Genomic DNA, 25,688 nt, shown 5'->3' with positions numbered 1-25,688 from the left:
ACAAGGTTGTGAGACAAACCACACCAACCCCCGTACGTGCATATATGCTTGTCACTTCACATATACATAGTACACCCATGTACATAGTGTATGACAAACAATACCAATTTGAGAAATTCTCTCATTTAGGTAAAATTCTTATCTCGGTCCGAAGTAACTCTAGCCTTCTCAAACCACCTTTCCCTGCCCCGTATCCTCCAAATAAGCTTGATCTACTCAAAGGAGTACTTACGAGGTAAGATGAATCCATGGATACTAATCTCATACTTTTAGACTAGGTCGGTGTCAAAGTCAACCCCCAGAAAATCGAACCCAAACTCTGTGGTCAAATCCCGAAATAAATTATGTTTTCAGGTTACCCACAACAGTAGCTGCGAGTCCAATTCTATAATTAAATTCTCAATCCGAACTCAAATTGGTGTTCAAATCCACAATTTATCCTCTCTTAAACCTAGGGCAACATTCCCCAATTTCTACCATCAAATTCACGGTTTGATGATAAAATCTACCATATGATTGTGTATAAACAATATGTTATCGTTACCTCAACGTTATATGATGATCCCTAGTCGATCTCCCCTCCAATCCGTTGCATGCTTAGGTCTCCCAAAATTAAGTTGAAAATGTAAAAATACCGTAAACAACCACTTTTATACCTAACTATTCTCGCAATTGCGGTGGCCAACCCTCACAATTACAGTCGTGGCCTCACAATTGTGACTGCCCCTAGCTCGAAATGGCTAGGTCCGCAATAGCTATAGCCACTTCGCAATTGTGATATGGGAATGGAATTTGACCATTATGAAAAAAGAAAGAAAAAAATAACCGTGTGAGGTGTTTTAGACTCTTGATATAGATTGCATTGCGAAATGTTTGTTTACATCGAGTACAGGAATAGTAAGTGGAGGAGTTAATTTTACTTTATTTAGATAAGGGAGAAGAAGTTTGCAAGACAAACGAGTCTTAAAGATAAGACAAAATGTAAATTGCTACAAATTAAATGCAAAGCCCTACATAGACTATGGGTATCCATCCATCCTTATCAGCTTTGTGCAGTGCATTTTATGATTGAATTGTAAAAGAATGCTATGCATTTATTTGTTTGGTTGTCCTACGGAGGCTAGATGAATATTGGTAGTGTTCAATTGTTCATGTTCAAGCGCCACAGGCCAAAAAGGAGGGAAAAAGAAGGAAATTTATCAAGTAAAGTGAATAACGGAGATTCATGGAAACCATTAATGTTCAATTGATATCCCATGATAAATATCTCATGTGGCCACTCATCAAAATCCTGTTAAAAACTCCACAAAAAATAATGAAGTATAGGACACTTTTTTTTTCTTAGATCGTATAATATAGCATTGCTGTCTAAATCAGTGCCGACCAACTTGCACACAATAAAATTATTGTTCTTCAATTAAGTTGAAACTTCCACAAAATTGATAATGAAAATACGAAAGTTCTATCTTCTAGAAATCTTCTTTTTTTCAAAAAAAAAAAAAAAAAAAAAAAGAAGAAGAAGGAAGAAGCAAATTTACTAATATTCCACAAGATCTAAACACATGACGTTAAAGAAACTTCTCGAAAGTTAAAGTTTCACGTTTTTTTGGACATTTTATTAGAACCAATTTCAAGAGAGATGATTTAAGTGACTAAAATAGCCTAATTTAGCATATTTCAGCCAAATGTTTTGTCTTTTTAGCATTTGTAATCTTAATGTCTGCTGTTGACTTCATCAAAAGTACGAAGTCTTTGCTTCAATCAAAACAAAGATGAAGTCAAGGGCTTAGTGTGTAATACTTTAATGTTTCAAGTACTAAAACCAGTAAGATGAATTCTCACTTCTTATCACTTGGATCAAAAGGTGAATTCAAGAGTTTGATTTGATGAATTTAATCTTTAGGTTAATACAGAATCCATTACACTTTTAAAATTATAAATTCATAATTTATTAATTACTCCATCCAACTTCTATCACAAAGAAGTATCAGGAGATGGGTGCGCTCACTTCTCTTTTAATAAAAAAATATCAGGTTCAAATCGAATAATGAAAATTCTGATAGATTCTAGTTTTTTAGTGAACTTTATGTGATGCGAATCGGAATTAGTTAAGATAGTGAAGTGTGAATACTGAATTTGTTATACCCAACAATTGGGAAGGAGGAATTCTCGCTTCAAATCATTTGGCATGTTAATACAAAGTAAAGAACTAAAGAAGACTTTTATAACTTCCAAGAGATTAGAGTATCCTTACGTAATTAAATTTAATTTCCCAACTCCTCCATATTTGACCTCTTTAGTCCACCTAGATCTTAACTTCCATTTCCGTCTTCCTTTCTTGCTATTATTCTCCTCTCTGCCACAATCTTGATCCTAAATTTCTCCAAAGCCAACTTCAACTACCATTGCCCCCCCCCCCCCCCCCCCCACCCCAACAAATCCCTTTTTTTTCCCTCAAGAAATGAAGTGATGATCTAGGTTTCAATTAAAAAAAATCATCTTAGATCTCTCCATTCCCTTGTTCTCCTCCTTCCTTTCTTTATTATTTTCTTCCCTAAACTTCTCCAAGAAAACCTCAACTTTTTATTTATTCATCAAAAGCCATTTTTGATCTATTAAGCTTTCACAATAAAAGCACAACTATAATATTCTCTCAAAACAAAAGAAATGCCCATGGAACGTTCAAATTCATCAGGAAGCACAAACTCTTCATTCTCAACAACATCAAGAGCAAACTCTTCATCATCATCAGTTGTATCCATACAATGCTTAAAAGGAAGTTCAAAAGCCGATGAATGGACCGGAGACATGTTAATAACGGGCGATATCGTGGAGGAGCTTCGAATAGGAAACATGATTCTCCGATCACCCTTCAAGAATGGGAAAAATGGTATTCAAAAGATCATGCATAATTCTTACAAGGCTAAGGAAACTTCTATTTCGGTTCGTGTTAGACGTGGATCTGATGATGAATTGTTCACCGAGTTACAGGTATTGATTTTTTTTTTTTTTTAATATATTATCTAAAAGTTTAAGCTGATAGGGAGAAGTATATTATTAGTCATTGACTTAATTAAATTATGTTTCAACAAGGCATGTATCGTTCCAAATGAATTTGCCGGAAGAAAACAGTATATGCTTAGAGCTATTGATGATCCCAACTATGCCGTTGGTTTTGTTGATCGAACAGAGATGGAGTGTTTGGAATTGCAAGGTACGTGTCTGTTTGACTTTTCTTTTCTTTGACTCTTTTGTTCTCTTCTACACTAGTAGTTGGATTACTATTCTTTTGTTTGCTGATACAAGTTGTTTTGTTTCACACGTTTTTAGTGGACTTTGCCTCCCTTTTATTTTCACATTTTTCGTTTTGCATTTGTTTCTTGAAATACTTTTTCACAGGAAAAATAAAGATCTAAATTAATATCAGCGACTATATATTCTCTTTGCAATTGAGAATCAATTTCAACTATTGTCTTTCTCTATTTTTTCTTTTTTCGCTATGGGATAGAAAATTATATCGTACATGTTGTTGCGGACAAGGAAGTAACATGCGACAAATAATTTAGTCAAATAATGTACCAAAATGTCAATAACACCATTTTTGTAGTACTGACTTGGGACAGGAGTTCTGAGTTTTGAAATAACGTTAAGCCCTTAAATGAATTATTACTATTATTCCTAATATATAGGAGTTGTTGATTTTAATTTGACGGAACACCTGAAATTGGAAAACTGTAATTTTAGGACGAACAACCTTCTTCATCCTTATGATTTTAGAAAGCTGCTAAACTATCACACTAATTTGGCTCAAATTTGGCCACACCTATAAAAAGACCACCATAATCTTTACTTCTAGAATTTTTGCTACCAGCAATTTCCCACCAATATTGTTTCCTCCAAAACACATTATTAGATACACTAACTTATGCTTATTTAAGTCAAAATATTTTGTAGATTTCAACTTGAAAATTTCAAGAAGAATTAAACAGAAAAATTTCAAATAATATAATGGATAGAATGTTCTTCTTGCTTGATCCTTTTCGCCAACTTTAATCAAAGAAAAATCATCATTATTAAAATAATTAGCTCACTCCTAGCACTTAAAATAATTGGAGGTAATATGAAAACATGAATAGGTCAAAAAAATTATATAATTGTATAAAATAAATCATATACTTTATAAACATTCTAGGAACTTTTACTAGATTTTTTTGGCATACATAATGGAAGGAAAAAAAAAGTATATTTTAAAATGTTAAATCCCAATATTTGTCTGCAATTTCTTTTATTTCCTTTATTAATTTTGACGGAAATAATTATCTTGAAAGACTAACTAATATTAAAAGAATTATATTAAAAAAATGATGAAAAAAATGATTAATTATATTATTAAATTTTTCGTCATTAAAAATTACTCCTAGCCCTCCCACCAAAGAGAAAAATTATTACTACACCAATATTTTCTTGGCAAAAAGCGGAATTAGTGTTTTAACTATAAATTCAGACAATAGTTAATATATAGTTTTGGTCAATATCACATCTCGCCAATTGAAGTTTTGCTTAAAAACTTTATTCGAGAATTTGTATAAAGAAGGATTATTTGCCACAGTGCAATAATTCTTTCATTATATTTGTATTATAAAATCTGTTGAATACGTATAAATAATTTATCAAAACAAAAATTAATTTAATATATATACAAAAATACTTAAATATGTCTTGAAAAATGAATTTAAATATGTAATTCAACTAGTTAAGCATCAGATGGCCTAATTAGAACATTATGATTATTTTTTCTTTCGCACTTCAAATGTTGGTAAGTCTATAACTCACCAAAGCTTAAAGTTTTGCAACAAGATTAACAACTCAAAATTTTAAGAAGAAATAGAGGAGAAAACATAAAAAAGACTCATCATTTTGTTTGAAAATTTTAATTTAATTCAAATTAGGTATTCGATCTAGATAATACATCAATTATGTAGAGTTACATTTTTTAATTTGAATACTATAGATTCAAAGAAAAAAAAGTAGTTATTTATCTTAAAAAACACAAATGAAATCTTAGAAAATATTCTAGAAAATAAGATAAATATAATTAAAAAGATATTATATCAAGAAAAATAAACTAAGCGTCATTAACACAAAGACGGTCTCACGTGTAACGGTGAGGGGTTATCGATGCCTTAAATTTTAAAAAAAGTGTCTCTCCACTAGCGAGATCCAAATTTAACTTCGTAAGGCTAATATAATTTTGTTTTTTATGTATCACGCTTTCTACCCTCTCACTCCTTCAAACTTTTATTTTTATTTTTATTTTGTTTATATTTTTATTCATTTACAATATTCTTTTTATTTTTTCCCATAATGTTATTTTTCCTCTTGTTCTTCTATTCTTTTTTACCACAAGTTATCTTTCACCCTTAATTTAGAATAAGAGTTGAAAATTTTAATTGAATTTGTTAATAGTTCTAGTGAGTTTATTTAGTTAATGTGCATTTATTTTCTTATGATTTGATTATGTAAAAATGTGATAGCTGTCAAAATGCCTTTGAGTACTTTTTAGTAATCTTAATATTTTTAAAATATAATATTAACAAAAAGAGATTAATACCATAAAATATGAAAAATAATAAAGTAATCAATTAAATCTAACAAAAAATATCAAAATAAAGCTACAGAATTTTCATCAACTTGTCTAATTAATATGCACAATTTTGAAAATAGAAAGAATTTATTTACCATTTATCTTCAAATTTTATTCATTAGAAAAAAAATATGCGAGAGAATTTTCTAATAAATTCAACAAAATTCGGTTTCTTGATTGCTTCCATATTTATACACAAAAATTTATTATTGTAATTGAATCAATTGCGAACCATCTGATTATAAATGTTATCATCATTTTAGACTACTGACCCATTTATTATAAATGTAATAGTCAAACTGTGACTGTCAAATTTTGAATTCTCCTATGCGATGGCGTGAAAGAACAATTTACATCTGAAAAAATTCAACGTATAGCTTAAACTCTTGAAATTTCTTATTTTATTTTTTTTAGAGGAAAAATGACTAACATATGTCATTATTGTAACGTTATAACTTTAAGAATTAATTTTAAGTTACAAGTAACTAAGTGATCCATGTATGAAAATTTTTTAAAAGTTTTTTTTTTTAATAAGGAATTGAATTTATTATTTTTTTAGTAATTAAGAAAGAAAAGTATGTGTACATCAAAACTTTTGATATTCTCAATGTATTGGGAAAAACCCCAAAATTGAATTGATGAGAGAGGATTCCATGCAAATTTTGAAGTAATGAACTTTGGGTGGAAAGGGTAGAAATGACATAGACTAATAGCTTGTTTGGCCAAACTTATTTTTTCCCCAAAAGTACTTATTTTTTCTATAAGTGCTTATTTGAAAAAAAGTGAGGTGTTTGGCCAAGCTTTTGGGAGAAAATAAGTGCTTCTGGGAAGTAGCAGAAGCAGTTTTTCAAAAGCTAAAAAAAACAGCTTTTGCCAAAAAGTATTTTTTTGAAAAGTACTTTTGAGAAAAATACAAATAGAAGCACTTTTTAAAAGTTTGGTCAAACACTAATTGTTTCTCAAAAGTACTTTTTTAATTAATTGGCCAAACATCAACTGCTTTTCACTAAAAGTGCTTTTTTGGAAAGTACTTTTTAAAATAAGCTGATTTTAGAAGCTTGGCCAAACAAGCTATAAGCATAAATTATTAAATTTACGGAAGGGGCTCATAAATAGCCCTAATCTATTGAAAAAAGCTCATAAATGCCTTCCTTCCACTTTTGGATTTAAAAATACCCTTTCATCCGCCTTTTAGGTCTAAAAATACCCTTAAGGTTTGTTTTTTGCTCAAATATACCCCTCAAACTAACATGTCAAATTTAACTCTTTTTAAAACCCACATGGCATGGTGTAATTGGTCACACATTTTAATTTCAAAATAAGTAAAACCCAATTTTTAAGACCCAAATACGTTGACCCGTTTTAAAGTAAACGTTTCTCACTCAGACTAACATCCGATAATAGCAGATTAAAGGAAGTACTAGATTTAATAGCATTTACAGTGAATTCAATAGAAATGTGAACTTCAAAATTGATGATTTTAGAGAGAGATTAATTAGATTCTGCGAAATGTAAATTTTCAGTACAAATTAAAGCAAGTACTAGATTTAATAAAACTTACAGTGAATTCAGTAGAAATGTGAATTTCTTCGTCGTTGATTACCGCAGTTCCTTCAACAACATCACTAGAAACTTTCAAAAATGTGGAAATTGCATCAGAATCCTCAGTTCCTTCATTATCTTTTGCAATATCAACTGAATCTTCATTTTTCGTGATTTTTCCAATGAATTGAGAAGTACACGAATCAATACAAGAGCATTCTGATAATTCCACGTCAGCATCATCCTTCTTTTGATTATTCTTCCTGAAATAAGCTCTAGTAACTCTATGAAAATCATCTCCTTCAATTTCACGCTTATTAACAGAATTACTTTTAATAAGGAGACGGTAATAGCAGAAGAAAATTTACCGGATGTTAGTCTGAGTGAGAAACATTTACTTTAAAACGGGTCAACGGGTTTGGGTTTTAAAAATTGGGTGGGTTTTACTTATTCTAAAATTAAAATGTGTGACCAATTACACAATGTCATGTGACTTTTTAAAAGAGTTAAATTTGACCTGAGGGGTATATTTGAGCCAAAAATAAACCTTAAGGATATTTTTAGACTTAAAAGGTGGATGGAAGGATATTTTTAGACTCAAAGGTGGAAGGAGGATATTTATGAGCCTTTTCCGTTAAATTTAACCTAGATACCTATGTGAATTTACTGAACTACCCTCATTTGACCAAAATCATTGTGGCACAAAGACATGATGTTGTTTTCTTTTGAATGTATACCTTTCTCAAGCTAAGGAGCTTTCGTCTAATTGGTTAAATATTCATTGTCTGCAATTAGAACTATGTGATCTAGAAGCTTTTGATATTATTTTCATTTACCAAGTGAAAATATTGAGTGTTTACAGGCTATACATAGATTCACTTTTAGAAAAATACATTGAAAACAGACTTACTTTACTTTATTGATGAATATATGTGAAGCATTTCTCTTTCTGAGAAAAAAGTCCAAGAACTTTTGCCATATACCATGATATATCTTGCATGCTTATGTTCTTATACAAGTTTCAAAAAAAATAATAATAATAATAATAATACAAGTTCTATGTTTTTCAGTCTTAGAATTAGCGTTTGAATATCTTCCTATATATATAAGGGGGAGCTGTGTAACATTTTGAAAATTGAAAATGAACAAAACTCGTTAGAATACACACAGTTTTCAAATATTTTTACAAAGACATCATTTAAAAATTCTAATTTAGAATTCATCAACCCGGTATCATTTTCAAGGCCTTTTGTTTTTGTTGGTAAACTATTAGTTTTCAAAATATATCATTCTTAAGGCTAGCTGCTGCTACTTGTTAGGGCCTTTGACTTGGTGTTTGTCTAACTTCTTAATTTTTAATTTTTGTTTATTTGGTAATTAGTTGCGTACGTGTCACATTGACAAACATTTATCCATTAAACTATATTCGTCTACTTGGAATGACCTGGTTTCTTTGTCCAAATATTTGATAGGTAAATAATAGCTTCATAATCAGATCAAAGAATGGAAAGTATAGGACCTCATGATTTATGATTTACAGATAATTGTATCAAAATGTATTAACTTATCATGGTTAAATAATACAATGATTAGATGAAAATGTATAGAGTTTAACTTTGATTAACTGATAAAAAATTAACTAAAAATACATATCATGCATTTATTTTTATTTAGTATAAATATCGAGTGTGGTTACTTTTTTTTTCCAATCAGAAATTCCCTTTTAGGTTAAGGTTAGTGGGATGTGGGAGTAGTGGTCCAGGTTGAGGAGTTATGATGTGCCAGAGAAAAAAGTACACTCCAATTGTGCCAATGGATGACTACATATATGATAATATATGCTTGGCAAATAAATGTTAGAAAATTTCAAATCTATCCTAGTGCCATTAGTAGTATGAACTGTTAAGGGGCCAAAGTTATAAGCTAATTATATACTTATAAGGTTTATTTACAAATCTTAATAGGAAAGTTTTAAGAGTATAATCTTAAGAGATATTGATACTTATATAAAACCCCTAATCGATACTGATATATTTTTGGGCAAAGAATATATTTAGCAATTGAAGTACAAAAGTTTTCGTATTGTATAGACATATCCAGCGATAACCACCTGGATAATAGGAGATTCCGAAGATTCTCATAATTTCAAGTTTGAAATATATATTCCCTTCCAAAAATTAAGGAAAAACCAAATTTTAACTTTAGTTTTTTCTCTCCGTCTCCTCTTGGATTCCATGAGTGTGAGTGGGTATGATTGAAATTGGAACGAAACAACTGTACGACATCATATATAAAATATGAGGAAGATTGGAAGTGATATGGACTTATTTCAAATAATAAATCAGACATAAAACATGTGCATATCATATAAACGTGTATATCAGTGTTTATGACATACAAATTTTCATGGATGTCAATGCGAATATCACGTTCTATATCATGTATACCAATATATATCACACATAGATTTTAATGGATATTTACATATACACACGATATATAGGAGATAACGCATATATATGAGACAATTGTTTTTATTATATAAATAATGCAGGTTCAAGGAAGTCAAGAATGGTGGGAGCACTGACAAGGACTCCACTTCAAGAAGGATATGTTAGCTATCCGTGGGAGAAAAGAATGAATGAGTTTCTAGCAGTTCAAAATTCAAGTAGCTTTTACTCACTGCTTCTCTTGCCAAAAGCCTCAGACAAAGTTTCAATTCATTATAATGATTTAGAAGACACACTTTCCAGAGCAAATGCTTGGCTCATTGCTTCTCAGGCCTCTGGTGTTCCCATTGTCTTCATGAATATCCAGACGGAGTCTCTACTTACCAAGGTACCTAAATGTCCATATTTATTTCAGTTTAACCCCTCAAAGTTTAATTTGATTGTGAGAATTTGTCAGTTTAACCAACATCAGTTACGGTGGGATGGTCGGATCCCTCCACCCAAAAAAAAAAAATGTTGTCCCTAGAATCGAACCAAGGACGCTAGAGACAATTTTGAGCACTCTAGATCGCTTGAGCTAACCTTTTACATTTGTTCAGAATATTCAAAAGTTGATATATATACATAAACACGGAAAATCTACCCTATATATATAATGTAATTTTTTGCCGAGGGTGTTTGGGTGAACACCCTCACCACCCTCTAAATCCGCCCCTGCCTCCAACCTTAACCAGAGGTCTCGGGTTCGAGCCCCTGGAAATGGAAAAATATCAGTTGGGAGCGCCGCCCCCAGAAATGGACCCTGCAGTGCGCGATCCTAATTTAGTTGGGCCCCAATGCGAGTACCGAACACTGTGTGAAAAAACAAAGAGAAAAAATATTGTTAGTTCATATGTTTCCTCAAAGCTCTTGTCTGAGCCGATAAAACTTAGAAAGATTTAAGTTATATATACTAATATATTATTTCATTATTTGTAAATACCAAAGTTCATTATTGGCAAATAACGGTTTGGGCACCAATATTTACAAATAATGTATTTCAGTATTGAAAATTTTGTTTGAGGAATATTTCAAGTGAAATAATGGTGTTCACTCACAAAATTTTATCCTTTTTTAGATGAAATTTATGTTAAATACAACTTCAACTTCTTGTACGTACTGTTTTTCTTTTTTTCAACTTCAACTAAATATTGTCCAAACCCCTAATAGTATTTTAAATATTGAAGTTCAATAATTGCAAGTAATATACTTATTATTTTTTTGCTTAACTCTGCTACAAGTGCAAAATATATATACTCCCTCAGATTCAATTTATGTGATACTATTTCCTTTTCAATCAGATAAAAAAAGAATGATACTTTTCTATATTTAGTAACTTAAACTTTAAAATGTCCATTTTATTCTTAATGAGACGATTTATAGTCACACAAATATCTATGACTTATTTTAGATTACAAGTTTCAAAAGTCTTCTTTTTTCTTAAACTTCATGCCCCGCCAAACATCTTTACTTATATTGGGACAGATAGAGTATATATATTGAACAATTATCTATGTAAAACCAAGTTATGATAATTAACTTTCCTGTATTCTGTTTTGTCTTAGATATCAGGGGAGACAGCTTCGTGCACCGTAAGTGCTGGATCACTTTCTGATTTATCAAACCTTGCAAATGCAAGTTTGTATGGTTTTGAAGATTACCATGGAGTCGATATTGGTGTTGTCCGAGCAGTTCGTCTTTGGTTTTCCCCACTTGGAGGAGAGATTCCTATTGAGATCAAAATCAAAGAAAATGATGTCAAACTTGGATTTGCCATCAGCAGAACTGAAGAGGTAACAAACTACAACTGACTTCTTTCTTCCATCACTTATCGCGATCCATATAATTTAACTTATATACATTGATTATTTTACAACATTAGTGTATCTTAACGCACTGTAACAAGTAGCATGAGACATGATAGTGTAAAAACTTTTTAACACAATTAGTGTGTAGAAGTGAAACTCAATAAATATAATAATGAGTCTTGTGATCGAATTAAATAGGAAGAATGAACGATTAAATATATCTCCCAACTAGAATGAAATGCTACTTTAGATTTTCAAATCCAGTTCATCCATCAACTCAATCTAGTTGAAGTCAGGAATGCTATAGTTTTCAGCATTTAGAAAGGAATCAATTTACAATCCAATGGATTATTTCCCAAGTTTGGTGTTTTATTGTCCAGTTCACTGTTTTAAGGAAAACCATAGAGCCTTATTAAAATTAACTTCTTTATCACTGTGCAATTTCATCCATGTAAGTATCTATCAATTTGAGAGCTAGATGGGATATGTTAAAGTCCATACACATTACACACCACGGAAACTTCAATAATCTTAGATCACATTTTTACTAGCTATGATAAAGTTCATTTTTGTAAGCCAACTAATTGTTTGTTCGAAAGTAGACCATATTCTAGCCCAGTAGTATCTCAAAAATTATGTAGTATGGTAATGATAGTTTGACCTTAAAAGTTAGAACGTACTGGTTAGAATGACATTTACTTTAATTATGTCAAATCTCACTAATCATATACTCTCTCTATCTCAATTTATGTGATGCTTTTCGTTTTTCGAAATTCAAACCTTTTAAATTTTTACTGGACATTTGGACATAAAATCTTTTAGTTTTTCGAAATAAAATGTACAAACTTGGAAACTATGTAAAAGTACTTTAGGTTATAATAGTTTAATAAGTAATACTAATATTTAAAAGAGATATGAAAAAGTTGTGGTCAAAGAATAACTCATATGGCTTTCGAAATTTGAATACCGTCACATAAACTCCGACGGAGGGAGCATCAAAATTTTACTTTTTGCTCTTCATTTTATGCTCTGCTTATCCATTGACTTAAAAATTGAACTCTTTAGGGGTTTATTCACATATCATCAGTAATTGAAGGTGATGAGGATGCACCTTCCTCAAGATCAGGCCTTAGCAATCTATACAAGGAAGCAATCAAAGAGTGCAAACTTTTAGTTGTATCAAGAATATCCAACCAAAAGATTCTTCCATGGATCGTTTCTCCGACAGGGGCGGTCAGGTGCTTTGACACTGTCTCTCTCAGCCAAAAATTGTCTTTGCATCGCCATGCAAAGGTTCCAATTGTCATGCACGTGTTTCTTTGGGACCGTTCTGTCCCTGTGCCAAATGGTGGTAGCATTAATCGGTCGAGGACTATTTCCCCGACCATGCTACCACCGTTGCCACCTGAAGTTCGGTTGGCACGCCAACCGAATGATAATCAGGTGATGCCATTGCCTCCAGAAGTTGAAGATGAGAGAGGAAGTCACAGTGATGAATCAGAACTAAGGCTTGATAGGGACACTGCTGGGGAATTTTCTTTTCGCTTCCATGATTTTTCTCTACCAAATAATTGGGTGTAATTATTTTCTTTTGACGTTGTTTGACGTGTACATAAAGATGACAAGTTTTGTAACTAATTGTGATCTGTTTAAGGGGCATTTGTAGCAGCTTATTCCGCTATCGAGTTTCAATCACTATACTCTATAAAGTAACAAAAAGAATAAGAAGATAAAGAATAAGATGTTTCAATTGTTTGTTGATCCTTTACGAACTATTCCATTCACTAATAGTCGCATATAATCTGGAGGTGATATAGGGTGTGTTCGGCATGAAAGAAAATGTTTTCCTCAAAAATGTGTTCTTGGAAAATAAGCGAATTTCTATTTATTTTTTCATTTCATTTAGATAGCGGAAAATAAGTGAATTTCTTACTTATTTTCTTATGTTCGTTTGGTTAGTTGAAAAAATATTTTTAGGAAAATACCCCCCCAAGCCCCACAACTCCACCCCACCCCCCACCCCCAATTGTTTTTTGAAGTATTTTTTTTTTCTTGGATTTTCTAAACCATCACATCCCCCTCCTCGTGTGGACCCATACCACACCAACCCCCACAACCACCCACCCCCCACCCTCAATTTTTTTGGAGGGGGTGGTGGGGTGTCGGGAAAGGGGGGTGCAGGGTGGAGCAAGAAACAAAAAAAAAATCAAAACTTTTTTTTCAAAACAAAATTAATTTGGGGAGGAGGGTGGGGGGCAGGGGTGGGGTGGGGGTACGGTGGGGTGGTGCAAAAAACAAAAAACAAAAAAAATTCAAAACTTTTTTTTCAAAACAAAATTAATTTTTTTTTTGGGTGGGGGAGTGGGGTGGGGGTGGGGTAGTGCTAAAAACAAAGAAAAAAAATCAAAAAAAATTTCAAAACAAAATTTTTTTTTTGGGAGGGGTGGGGGTGGGGCAGGGTGGGTGAGGTGGGGTGGGGGCAGGGCAGGGGTGGGGTTTGATTGCGGGTGGGGGTGAGGTGGGGTGGTGCAAAAAATCAAAAAAAATTCAAAATTTGTTTTTCAAAACAAAATTAATTTTTTTTCCCAGGGGGTGGGGCAGGGATGGGTAGGCGTGGGCGTGGGGGTGGGGGGGGGGTGGTGAGAGTGTTTGGGGCTGGGTTGGGTGGTTGATGTAATGCACTTATAAACTTGTTTTTTCTACTTTTATTAGGGAAGTCATTTTTTCTATTTTTGAGGAATTGTTTTGTTAAAAAAAATATTTTTCAAATTTTTTGACCAAACGAAAGGGGAAAATTGAAAAACCAAACACACCCATGGTGTAAAACCAATCCTATACATGAGGGAAAACACTTTCTGCTGATGAAGACAGTAAGAAGCTCATCTTTGTGTTGGCTTCAGTATACGTAGCGATCATACTGACTGGAAGGCTCAGTGTGTTGCAGCAAGCATGGCATGTAACTCAATGCTTCAGACACATTTGCATATAGCAAAAGCTTCATTTCCCCATGCCTTTGTTGGACTGTAGTCAGAGTAAGCTTAGCATCTACAAGAAATGAAGTTCATTTTACTTATTTTGAACCTAAACAAACGCCTCCATGGAGGAAATCATCTTTACCATTAACCTCTGTGTTGTCAATTGTTGCGGCTAAAGAGTTTAGGGAGATTATGATCTCGCTAAGAAATTGAAGCCTGCGGCTCAACTCTTTCACCTAAATTCTGAGAACGGAGTTCTCTGCTTCGACGTTCAAGTAAAGCTGAGTTAACTTATTAATGGAAGAACAGTGATTGCTTGGAGAGAGCTATTGTAGAAAATTAGGTACCGTGGCTGGCCTTTCTAGCTTATCAGCCGGAAAACCAGAATGTAGAAAATTTGGACGTTCTTCGTGCAGTAGTGCAGCTTGTTTGGTAGGCCTTGAGGCATGCGCAGAGGCGGATCTAGGATTTGAAGGTGTCGGGTGCTATAATTTTCTTCAATGTACATCTTGTTAGGAACGTGTTGGATCGGGTCCATCTCTTTTTAGTTTATTCGGGTCAACTTAATAGGCCTTTTCTTATTTGCAAATATGAAAATTATATCTCAAAAATAAAGAAACGAACATAATTAACATCTTAAATAAGGAATCACACCCATTAACAACATGATAAAATCAACATTTTCACCAAGGCTTTTATGTATATAAAAAAATGAACTTGCACAAGTAAAATAACATTTTCAATAAGGGAATTACACCAATCAGAATAAGAAAAATAATAGAAAAACCTTCAATAGGTAATTACACCCCATAAGTAAAAGTAGAATTAGATAAACTACAAGTTCTCAAAAATAAATTATAAATTTCATGTTAAATTTTCATCACAATTTAAGTAGTAAAGTGATTTAAATTGAATTTAAGAATTATAGAATAGCACATTTTTTTATAATACACTCTCTCCGTCTATTTTTATTTGTCTAAAAATATATGTCTACTTTTACTTGTAAGTTGTATAGTTTGAAAAATCAAGACATAATTTACCATTTTATACCTATTTTACCCTTATTATTTAGTACCGCAATTCATTTCTCATTTTATTTATTGCTTATTAAGAATGTCTCAAGTCAAATATAGACAAGTAAACATAGACGGAGAGAGTAATAAACAAAAGAAATTATAAAAAATAAAAATAAATTGAATTTTGCTCTCGATCCAAAATCCCATTGAGACCCAAGTTTTTCGATTTAAATACTCACAGATCTGAGATTAAGAAAAATGCTTAATTTAAGGAATTTTGAAGTTTCTATTTGTGTGTTCTCGCTAGAGATCTCAGATAAAATAATAGAATAGAGGAAAGACAATATAAATAATAAAAAGATAAATAGAAAATTGGAGAGGGGAGAGCCGAAAAGAGAATTACCGGTACAAAGGAACTAAAAAGCACAAAGAAAAATGAGAGTCGGAAATGTTCAAGATAAATTCAAACTTGTGTCTACCAGCCATGACACCTTTGTCTAATGGGGTGGCAGGATCAAATATTTAACCTAATTTAAACAAATTGCTACATAAATATATAAAAAAATTATCAATGTAGGTGGTGCCATGCCACCCCACCCTAAAGGGTGGATCCGCCCTGGGCATTAGTCAAGGAAGTTGTGGTGTCATGACATGACTGGTAACCTCCACATGGTTTCTTCAAAATCTCTATCAGCCTCATTGGCAGATTCAACATGATTGCTGGAACAATTCATGTCTGTAATATCAAGATGCTCTGTGCCAATACTATTTGGAGCAGATTGGCTGGCTGCAAATGTACTAAAAGTTTTCTTTGAATAACATCAAATATGTGAGATATACTGCATACGATCAGAGACTCCATAGAGTTGAAAATATTTTTTTTATTACCAATAGTGGTTTCGGTGCTAATGACATTGCTGAAGCACTATACTGTTAATTTTGTATTGTCCTTTAGATATATCTTCATCATGCTTTCTTCTTCGGAGAGTCGTAGTATTACTCTGGTAGTCTATTGTCGTTCGATTTCTGCTACTAGTTGTTGTATCGTATTAATTTGTGGTTGTTACTGCCCCTTTTTTGTGATTGTTACTGTTCTATCATGTTTTTTATAGTATATTGTCGTGGCTTATTCGTTTCTGTTATTTCTTTTTTTATGCTGCTTTGAATTGCTTCTCCTTTTGCCGAGCGTCTACCGGAAACAACCTCTCTATTACTTCCCACGGTAGCTTTTTATTAGTTGTATTCAAGGATCATTTGAAAGAAACACCAAGCTGCTTTTAACATTGTCTTAAACCTTCAAATAAATGGAGCCTGATTTCTCTTCTGTTTCTTATTTAGAATGATGTTATAGGCCTGATTGAAGGATAAGGTTTCCATTACATGTTTCCAATAGCTAGAAATTATGATCAAATATTAAATAACCTCAAGAAAAATGAAAACACATACTACCTGGTAAATTAATTGAGGTGCGCATAAATTGGGATTGACGCCACTGCAATAAACACAAGGAAAAGTAAAGGAATCCGCATATGTGTTTCCTTTCCAACAACTTAATCTTTTTGGTAAGGCAATTCACACAATTCAACATAGTAAAAGAGCAGATAGAGGCGCCTATTCTCCTAGTATCATTGACATCCTTATACAAACAAAAATAATTAGGAAAAAAAAATCCAACCCGCACGTAAAGAGGCATATTACATCCTAATTTAAAAATAATAAAAATGTTCCCTGTCTAATAGTTTAAACTTTAGATGATGTGGTTCACACAATTCAACAAGAGACACCAAAAATGTTTGCAAACATACTTGAGGACAATTTACAAGAAAAGCATGTGGAATGAGTGTACATTGAATTACTCGCCATAGTATCTATGAAGAGAAAACCTCTTTTCAATTAATCACTATAAAATTGTAGTCATGAATGTAACTGTTAAAACACACCAATTTCTTCATTAGATTCATGCTCTGAAACAATTTACCGCCCTAAATCCAGCAAAGTTTCTTTCTCTAGTAGTACAACCTAGTAGTACAACCTTTCCTTTCTCTACAGTAATTCCAACTCAACAAACTAGAAGAGAAAGAGAAATTGCAAGAAAAGTAGAGAGGAAAGCCATACCTTAAGCATCTCATAGACCATTTGAACAAGCTTTTGAGAGAAGTGATAATAGGCTAGAAACACAGGTTTTGGTTACATAACGTCTTTTATTTGCTATGCTTTAATCATGTTTGAGACATAACGTGAGTATTTTATATTTATTACACGAGTTTTATTGTGTAGTGTTGGAAATAGCAATAACTTTTTTTTTTTTTAGCATAATAAGTTGGTTAGGCTTAGGATGAATCTACTTTTGAATTTTAAACTTTTATTGGATAGATTATTGAGATATTTTAGACTTTAGAAATTATCCTACAGATTTTTTGTAGTTAAGTCAGCTATTTAAAGCTCTCTATGCGAAATAAAAATAGAGAGACAATTTTCAACCATTTTTTATCTTCTTTTTGCTACACCATCTTTTTTAAAACCAACAGTGGTATCAAGAGCCTCGTTGATCTTACGCGTTGTGAGTTCATCTAAAGAAAAAACTTTTTTTAACCAATACCAAATTTTAATCTATTTTCAAACATGGCAAGTAGTAGTCTCCCTTCGAATGCCCTAAAAAATTTCATTGGCAAAAACTATCAGATTTGGTCAGTGAAAATGAAATCATATCGTGAAGCCTATGATCTGTGGAAGTAGTAATGGAAGATAGACCCTTACAACCACTCCCTGAAAATTCTACCCTTGCCCAAATTAAATCTCATTCAGAAGAGAAAATCAAAAAATTCAAAGCCAAGACTGTAATTCAGAATTCAGTTGCAGATTTGATTTTTTCTAAAATCATTACTTGTGAGACAACAAAAGAAGCTTGGGAAAAACTAAAAAAAGAGTACCAAGAAAGTGACCGAGTCAGGCAAATGCAAATTTTGAATTTGAAAAGAGATTTTGAATCTCTTAGGATGCTAGAGGATGAGACTATTATTAAGTATTCTGAAAAGATATCTTTAGTTGTTAATAAAATCAGGTTGCTTGGCGAAGATTTCAAAGATGACAGAATTGTAGAAAAAAATTCTTATGACAATTCCAGAGAGATTCGAGTCTAAAAATCATCTATGGAAGAGTCTAAAGAACTATCTACCATCTCTGTTGAAGAACTAATAAGTGTTCTTCAAGCACAAGATCAAAGAAGAGCCTCAAGATAAGACAATGTTATTGAAGATGCTTTTTATACACAAAATAGAAAAGAAAAAGTTAATTATCCTCTTTGCAAATATTGCAAAAGAAAACACACTTGGAAAAAATTTGTTAGCGGAAATCTGATGCAATATGTGGAAATTGGAAACAAACAGACCATGTTACGAAAGTGTACAAGTTTAAAAACAATTCTCAAGCACAAAAAACAGAAGCAGAAACTAAGGAGGAGCAACTTTTTAAAATTGCAGTAACTGAAGCAAAGGAGTGTTGAAAATTGCTTTGAGCTACTATAGTAATTTTTTTTTAGCATAATAATTTGGTTAGGCTTAGGATGAATCTATTTTGAATTTTAAATTTTTATTGGATAGATTAGTCTAGTTGAGAAACTTTAGAAATTATTCTGCAGATTTTCTGTTGTTAGGTTAGCTATTTAAAGCCCTCTATGCTTAATAAAAATTGAGAGACAATTTGCAACCATTTTTAATCTTCTTTTGATGGATTGTGTTTTAAAAAACCAACATGTTGGACTTGATTCCAAGCTATGGAACACTTTTGAAGCTAAAACGGATTCTTTGGTACTTCGGAGTCTGAGTAGAAGTTTAAGAAATGTTCAAAAATAAAGAAAAATGAAGAAGTGCTAAACTTTGGCCAGGCGCACGGGCCGCGACGTGCCATTACTGATGAGAGAAATTGACCAAAAACCAACTCTCTGAAATTTTGCCCATGCGCGACGTGCCGTGTGACATGGGCCACGACGCGCCAGGCTTATGCTCGACCTGATTTTTCCACTTCGTAGGGTTATGTTAGTCTGAGGTCATAGGTACATAGTGTAAATATATATATCAAAACATGATTTAGAGGGGACTTTTGAAACACGGAAGATTGAGAGAGCAACTGAAGGTTGAATACACACAGATTCAATAGTTTCCATCATTAAGAATCGATCCAATACGTGAGTTTGGATCGGTAGTTTGTTGTAATGTTTTTTTAGTTTCCGTTCCTTCTCAACAATGTGTTTATATTCGATTATGGAGTAGTTTTCTATTAGGGTTTTGACGAACATGATGTTTTGAGATTTAATTGTGGATCCAGCTTTGTTCGATAGCTCAAATTTATTAATGGACTTTTGAAACGATTTGCGAAGTTATTCAGTATTTTAGTTGAATCGAAGGAGAAAACAAATTGTGAATAATTATACATCATATTATGGTTTGAAGTACTGTTTTCTTAAGTAATCGAAACAGCTTTTTGACTTGTTCTTTAAACTAAGATAGAAAAAATTGTGACATATTTTCTTTGAAACAAATCCATTAGCGTTTATCTTGCATATGTTCGTCGCGCTTTGCACTAGTTTATTCTAGAAGATATCATGTTCATTCGAAAGGAGATTCTGAATGTCATGAATGCTCTAATCAATTGTTGAACTTGTCGAAATCAACAAAACTTTAGATATGAACCTCGAAAACAGTTGGAATATTCCAATTACTTCTCTTGCACCTGTTACTTCTCTTCTTGGTAATTAATCATTGTTACTCAACTCTCAGTTTTCGCGTGAGTTTATAATTTTAACTAGTGTACTTGTCCGCACTTCGCGCGGTCGTGAAAAATGTTCTCTTACAAAAAAAAGAATCATAGATTTAATGGAAAAAAATACCAAAAAAAAAAAAAATTGAAGTAGAAAAGTAAAATAAAAGACATAGGCATTAATCCCTAAATTTAAAAAAAAAAATATTTCTACCAACGAATAAAATGTTATAGTACATATGCATAAAAAGTAAAAGGAACGTGCTAATAAGCATAAAAATTGTAGATTTACTAAGTAAGAAATAAGAACAAAATACATTTTTTGTTGACCTCGAATTTCTCTATGAGAGCATCAGCTTCATACAAAAATAAGGAAAAATCAAAATCCTAAAAAATTTACAACCTGAAAAGCACAAAGTAAAAAACCTAAGAGAAGTAACAAAAATTACCTGCTGATAAATAACTAAAAGGAAAATAAAGTATACTTTGAAAATAATCCTACTCTCAATAATGATTAACACAATTATTTTAAGGCATGCCTAAATTTTTTGAAAATTTCCGTGTTTGTTAGCTGTGAACCTCTGTCTCTCTGAACACATGAACCTAAAGCAAAAATAAATAAAATTAAAATCACAAAAATTTACAGTCCCATAAGCACAAAGTTAAAAATGAAAAGTTTCTTTTGACTAACAACAACAAAAGGAGAAAACAAATGCATGCTATAAGCACATTCCTACTCTTAATAGTAAAGCCACTACTTTGATGCCTATCAAACTTTCTTTAAATTCCTTATGATATTGAAACACATAAAAGCATTAAAGGGATGTTAGAACATTGAGTAAGAAATACCAAAACAAATGAGAAAAGAGGAAGAGGAAAAATCTGTTGCTTTTATTAGAAAGTTTAAAACGTTAGTCACATTGATTGAGGAAGAAGGGGAAAAGAAGCAAAATATTTAAAGACTTTTGAGTGTTAAAAAATAAGAAGAGAAAAAATGATAATTGTGTTTTCTGATTTAAGAAATGTGTCACGTCACCTTTCTAAATTCAGCAAGTTAATAATTTAGATACTATTTCTCATTTTTTATGAAAAAGAAAAGGCTTCAAAATATAATTGGGTTAATTTATAAATTTGGCATGTAATAGCAGATATGTGTAATGTATAATATATTATTATTTATTGCATGTTGAAAAGATGAATTTTCTCATACAAATGAATTACGAACTTAGCAACAAAAATTATTTGGAAGCCCACCTCCTAATGCTCTTGCGACACAAATGGTAAAACAGCTGAAATTTTGTTACTGAAAGGGACATACGCACATGGTATCAATAAGAATAATTAATACTAAAATAATCAACAAAACATAGGTTATACATTTATAAACATATAATACAGATTTAAAAACTTATCTGATGTAGCCTAATGATGAATTTGAAGGGACACAATTGAAATATATCTCTGATGGAAGCAAATGGTAGTGTTGATAGTTCAGTATTGGAGTGTAAGAGGGGATAAAGAAATTCTTGTCAATTCAGCATACAACTTAATAGCTTTATTTTCTATTTGTGCTACAAACAATTAGCAAAAATGACAAATGGTAATCGTTTATACTTACTGCTGCGATCTTTTCTATCAACTGCAACTGTGCAAGAGAAGATAAAATAACCAAAACTCGACAGAATGTTATAAGTAGAATATCTTTTCTCCGCCAATATAACTCCAAATTTGCTAGAAGTACCACCAGCATATCCCGACCGTGCTTTGCATTTTTTTTTTATATCCCTCTTGCGTGGTCAAGAAACCTAGCAGCAACAACAACAAAAAAACAAAAAAAAAAAAAAACAAAAAACAAAAGAGAAAAAAAAAAAAAAGATACAGCTTTAAGATTTCATTAAACAAAATCCACAATTGTTGAGAATTACCAAACTTTTTGCTTTGATGACCAAGAAAACAGGAAAAAACCAAAACCCTCTTTCATATTGCTGCCTTCCGCCAAAAGATGATTGTAAATAATATATGTAGCCTTGTTCTTTATGCCCATACAAATAGCGAAAGAAGACCAAAAAAACGTAACCTTTTTTTCTGTGGAAAAGAACTAACCCATTAATATGTGTTAATTGCTCAATTTAATTGGAGATTAAAATGGTTGACACATGAATGGTAAAAATGGCCAAAATCCGTAGAATACAGGAGAAGATGAAAAACATAGTCATTAATACGTATTAATTTCTCAATTTAATAAAAATAATTATGAAGGAAAGAGACTTTTGATTATTTTTTTTAAATTTAATATAAGCTAAACTAATAGGATGGAGGAGGAAAAAATTGCAAAAAAAGGAGAAAAAAGATAAATGAGATCCTTGGCCATAGAGAGGTGCCACATAGGATTGATTATGCCTAGCTTTATATTATATATAGATTGGCTACTCATGGTTTACAACCACCGTAATTCAAAGAGTTTACTTGCTTGAATAGTATATGTAACGGTTCGCTTTTACGCGGGCACATAAAAGCTACTATTGATGCTCTTTTGGACTTTGTTTTAAAAGAGTCGCCACCTAATTTTTAGAAAATCAGGAAAACTGAGGGTGAAGGGTTTATTCAAATACCGTGAAAAATCCTTCGTAATCCAGAGTTCTAGGTAAGGGTTCTGATGATCCCCTCGGGAAGGTGTTATGTCACACCCCAATTTCGATAGGGCATGATGGGCACTCAACCCTTACTTAGAGCTGAGCGAACCCTCTGGCATTCACATAGTGAAACTGGACATATAAAAAATGAAATTTCGGAAATATAATAAAGTACTTTCCGTCAAACCATAGAAATTTGCGAACGATACTTAATTAATCAAAAACCGATTAAGTCAAGCTAACATATCGGCCTACATGGTCACTTTACTCAACACATGACATCTCAACATACTAACCACATGACACTGTCTGCAAAGTCTCTAAGAGCAAACACCTGAATCATATGAGTCAGGACAGGGCCCCGACGTACCCATACACACATATGATAACCATAATGACTCGGCACTGCTCGAGGAAGAAAATGGAGTTTGCCAATCCCAGTTGATAGCCAACCATCCTAGCTGAATACTTTTACCTACAAAACAATCTGGGATTGTGTGGCATGAACACAACGCCCCCAGGCAAAGGGACGTCAGTACGAACAATGTACCGAGTATGTAAGGCAGCAGTAATCATAAAGAATGAGAAATAAGCCATAATGAATGTATGAGAAACCACCTGTAATATGAATAGCCCCGAAGGCAATGACTAACTATGTAAATATATGCCATACCCGGCCCTTTAGTAAGGGACTCAGTGAAATATAAATATATACCGTACCCAGCCCTCTAGTGAGGGACTCGGTGAGTGAAGTCATCATATACCATACCCGGCCCATCATGGGACTCGGTTCCATAATCATATATATATATATATATATATATATATATATATATACCGTACCCGGCCCTCTAGTGAGGGACTCGGTAAACAATGCAGTGAAACTGTGCACGAATACATACCCGGCCCGGGACTCGGTGAAAGATATATGTTATATCCCGTGTTTTCACACGTTGGAAAAATTTGAAAACAATCTTGACTTGTAAGAAATAAAGTCATAATTAATTTTTATTTGACATAGGAGTTGTGTAGGAAAGAATATTATGTGGAAGTGTCGAATAAGGCCAAGGGAAAATTTGGAATTTTGGAAATTAATTTCGGGAATTACAAAACGTGGACTATAAGTCATTGGGCCAAGAATAATGGAAAAACAATGAGGCCCAAAGTTTCTAGGGGTGGCCGGCCAAGCCAATGGCCCAAACCCATGTTTTATTTAATTTTTCCATGTGATTAATTAACTTAAGGGACCATGTTATATATATCATCTTATCCCTTAGAAAGTTCAAGAAAATTAGAAGACAAGAAAACAAAACAAGAGAGAGAGAGCAAGGAGAAGAAGGGTTCGAGTTTTGCTTGGAAATTTCACCACCAAAAATCTTGCCTTAAAAATTATTCTCTTGTTGGATTTTCACTAATTCAAAGTCCCTTTACAACTTGGTATAGTTGGTTTGGAGAGAGAAGCACTCAATTATTCAAGGTGACCATTCATTCAAGTGAAGAAGAGGGAGTAAAAAGGTAAGAATTCACCCCTTATTCTTGTGTTATGAAGTTTTGTTTGTGTTGTAGTATGTGGAAATGTGTTGATTGTATGAAGAAATAGAAGTTTGCAAAGTAGGTGTGTGGTATATATGTGTAGCCGTGTGTATGCATGCATTGTATACCAATGAAGAATTGAAATTATGTTGTATTCTAATTGTGAATGTGATGGAATTCATATTGTGAATGAAAGTTGAATAAAATTGGATGAATTGGCAAAAAGAGTATTTGGCCGTGTGGTATGGAGTTGTATGGAATGAAATGGATTAAGTTTGTTTAGTGTGTTAGTTGTGTTATTGTGATTCTTGCAATATGAATGAAAGTAAAATGATATGAGTTTGCTTTGAAATGAAATGTAGAAACTTATGTCGCTTTGGTACGATTTTATGACGTTGTGAAAATGAAGATGTTAGGGTATAAGTTATGATGATCGTTGATGAATTTGGAAGATGGAAACATGTTATGAATGTGTATGCCAAAGATTAGAAGTTTCGGACGAGTTAGGACTTTGGCGGAAAGTTTGTATATTATGTATATCGTGTGTATAATTTGAGGAAACGATATGAAACGCTTCTAAACTATGTTGTGATGATCTAGTTTGATAATGAATGCGAAGTCATTGAAATTGGTTTGGGAATTGAAGTTGAAATGAAGGTTATGGCATTATGTCGGCAAGTAGAACTAGTCACACCATATTGTGTTTCTAATGTTTGTTGTTGATGTTGATGTTGTTGTTTGGGTTGTTGTTGATGATTTTGAGCCGAGTTGAATTCTCGGGGGTGCTATATGTATAGGGGAAGTGCTGCCGAAATTTCGGTAGGCAAGTATGCATTAAGTTGAATTTGTGGCATCCATAACTCATAATTGGAAATGTGACCATTTGCAGATTTTCGACGAAACGGGAAGTGAGCTTGGATAGGCTTAAAAATCTCAAAAGGTATGTAAAGCTATCCCGAGTCTTCTTTTGGCATGTCCTAGAAGTACTAGGATCGGATTTACGCCTTGGAGGATATTCTGCTCATCGGAATCCGCGTCTGAAATTGTTACATTTTCGTTCAATAGAATTGAACCCTTTTTGTATGCTTTCTTGAAAATTATGCAAACTTTCCCCAAACTTTATGAAAAGTTATAGAATGTCCGTAGAACCTTCGTAGGTGACCCCATAAGCTGAAAACGCGTAATTGGAGCCCACCGCCTTGTTTGTTCCGAGGTGGGCCCACTATTCCCGGTTTTACCCTTATTGTACTTAAGGCCTGTTTTCGAACGGTTTTGAAAGGAATGTTCTGACTG

The 25,688-nt window shown here is 32.7% G+C and overlaps 1 protein-coding gene across 1 annotated transcript; it reads left to right on the top strand.

Annotated features, from left to right (window-relative positions):
* Positions 1–2,234: 2,234 nt before the first annotated feature.
* Positions 2,235–13,151, top strand: LOC132643767 (uncharacterized). Its single transcript, XM_060360307.1, has 5 exons — positions 2,235–2,991; positions 3,094–3,214; positions 9,741–10,024; positions 11,241–11,468; positions 12,549–13,151. Exons 1-5 carry the CDS (start codon positions 2,668–2,670, stop codon positions 13,062–13,064), a joined length of 1,473 nt encoding a protein of 490 aa, XP_060216290.1. The 5' UTR covers positions 2,235–2,667; the 3' UTR covers positions 13,065–13,151.
* Positions 13,152–25,688: the final 12,537 nt, after the last annotated feature.

This window comes from Lycium barbarum, chromosome 6, assembly GCF_019175385.1.
Source record: "Lycium barbarum isolate Lr01 chromosome 6, ASM1917538v2, whole genome shotgun sequence".
Lineage (NCBI taxonomy): Eukaryota > Viridiplantae > Streptophyta > Magnoliopsida > Solanales > Solanaceae > Lycium > Lycium barbarum.
The sequence above is the reverse complement of the archived record's forward strand: the minus strand, read 5'-3'. Positions and strand labels throughout refer to the sequence as shown.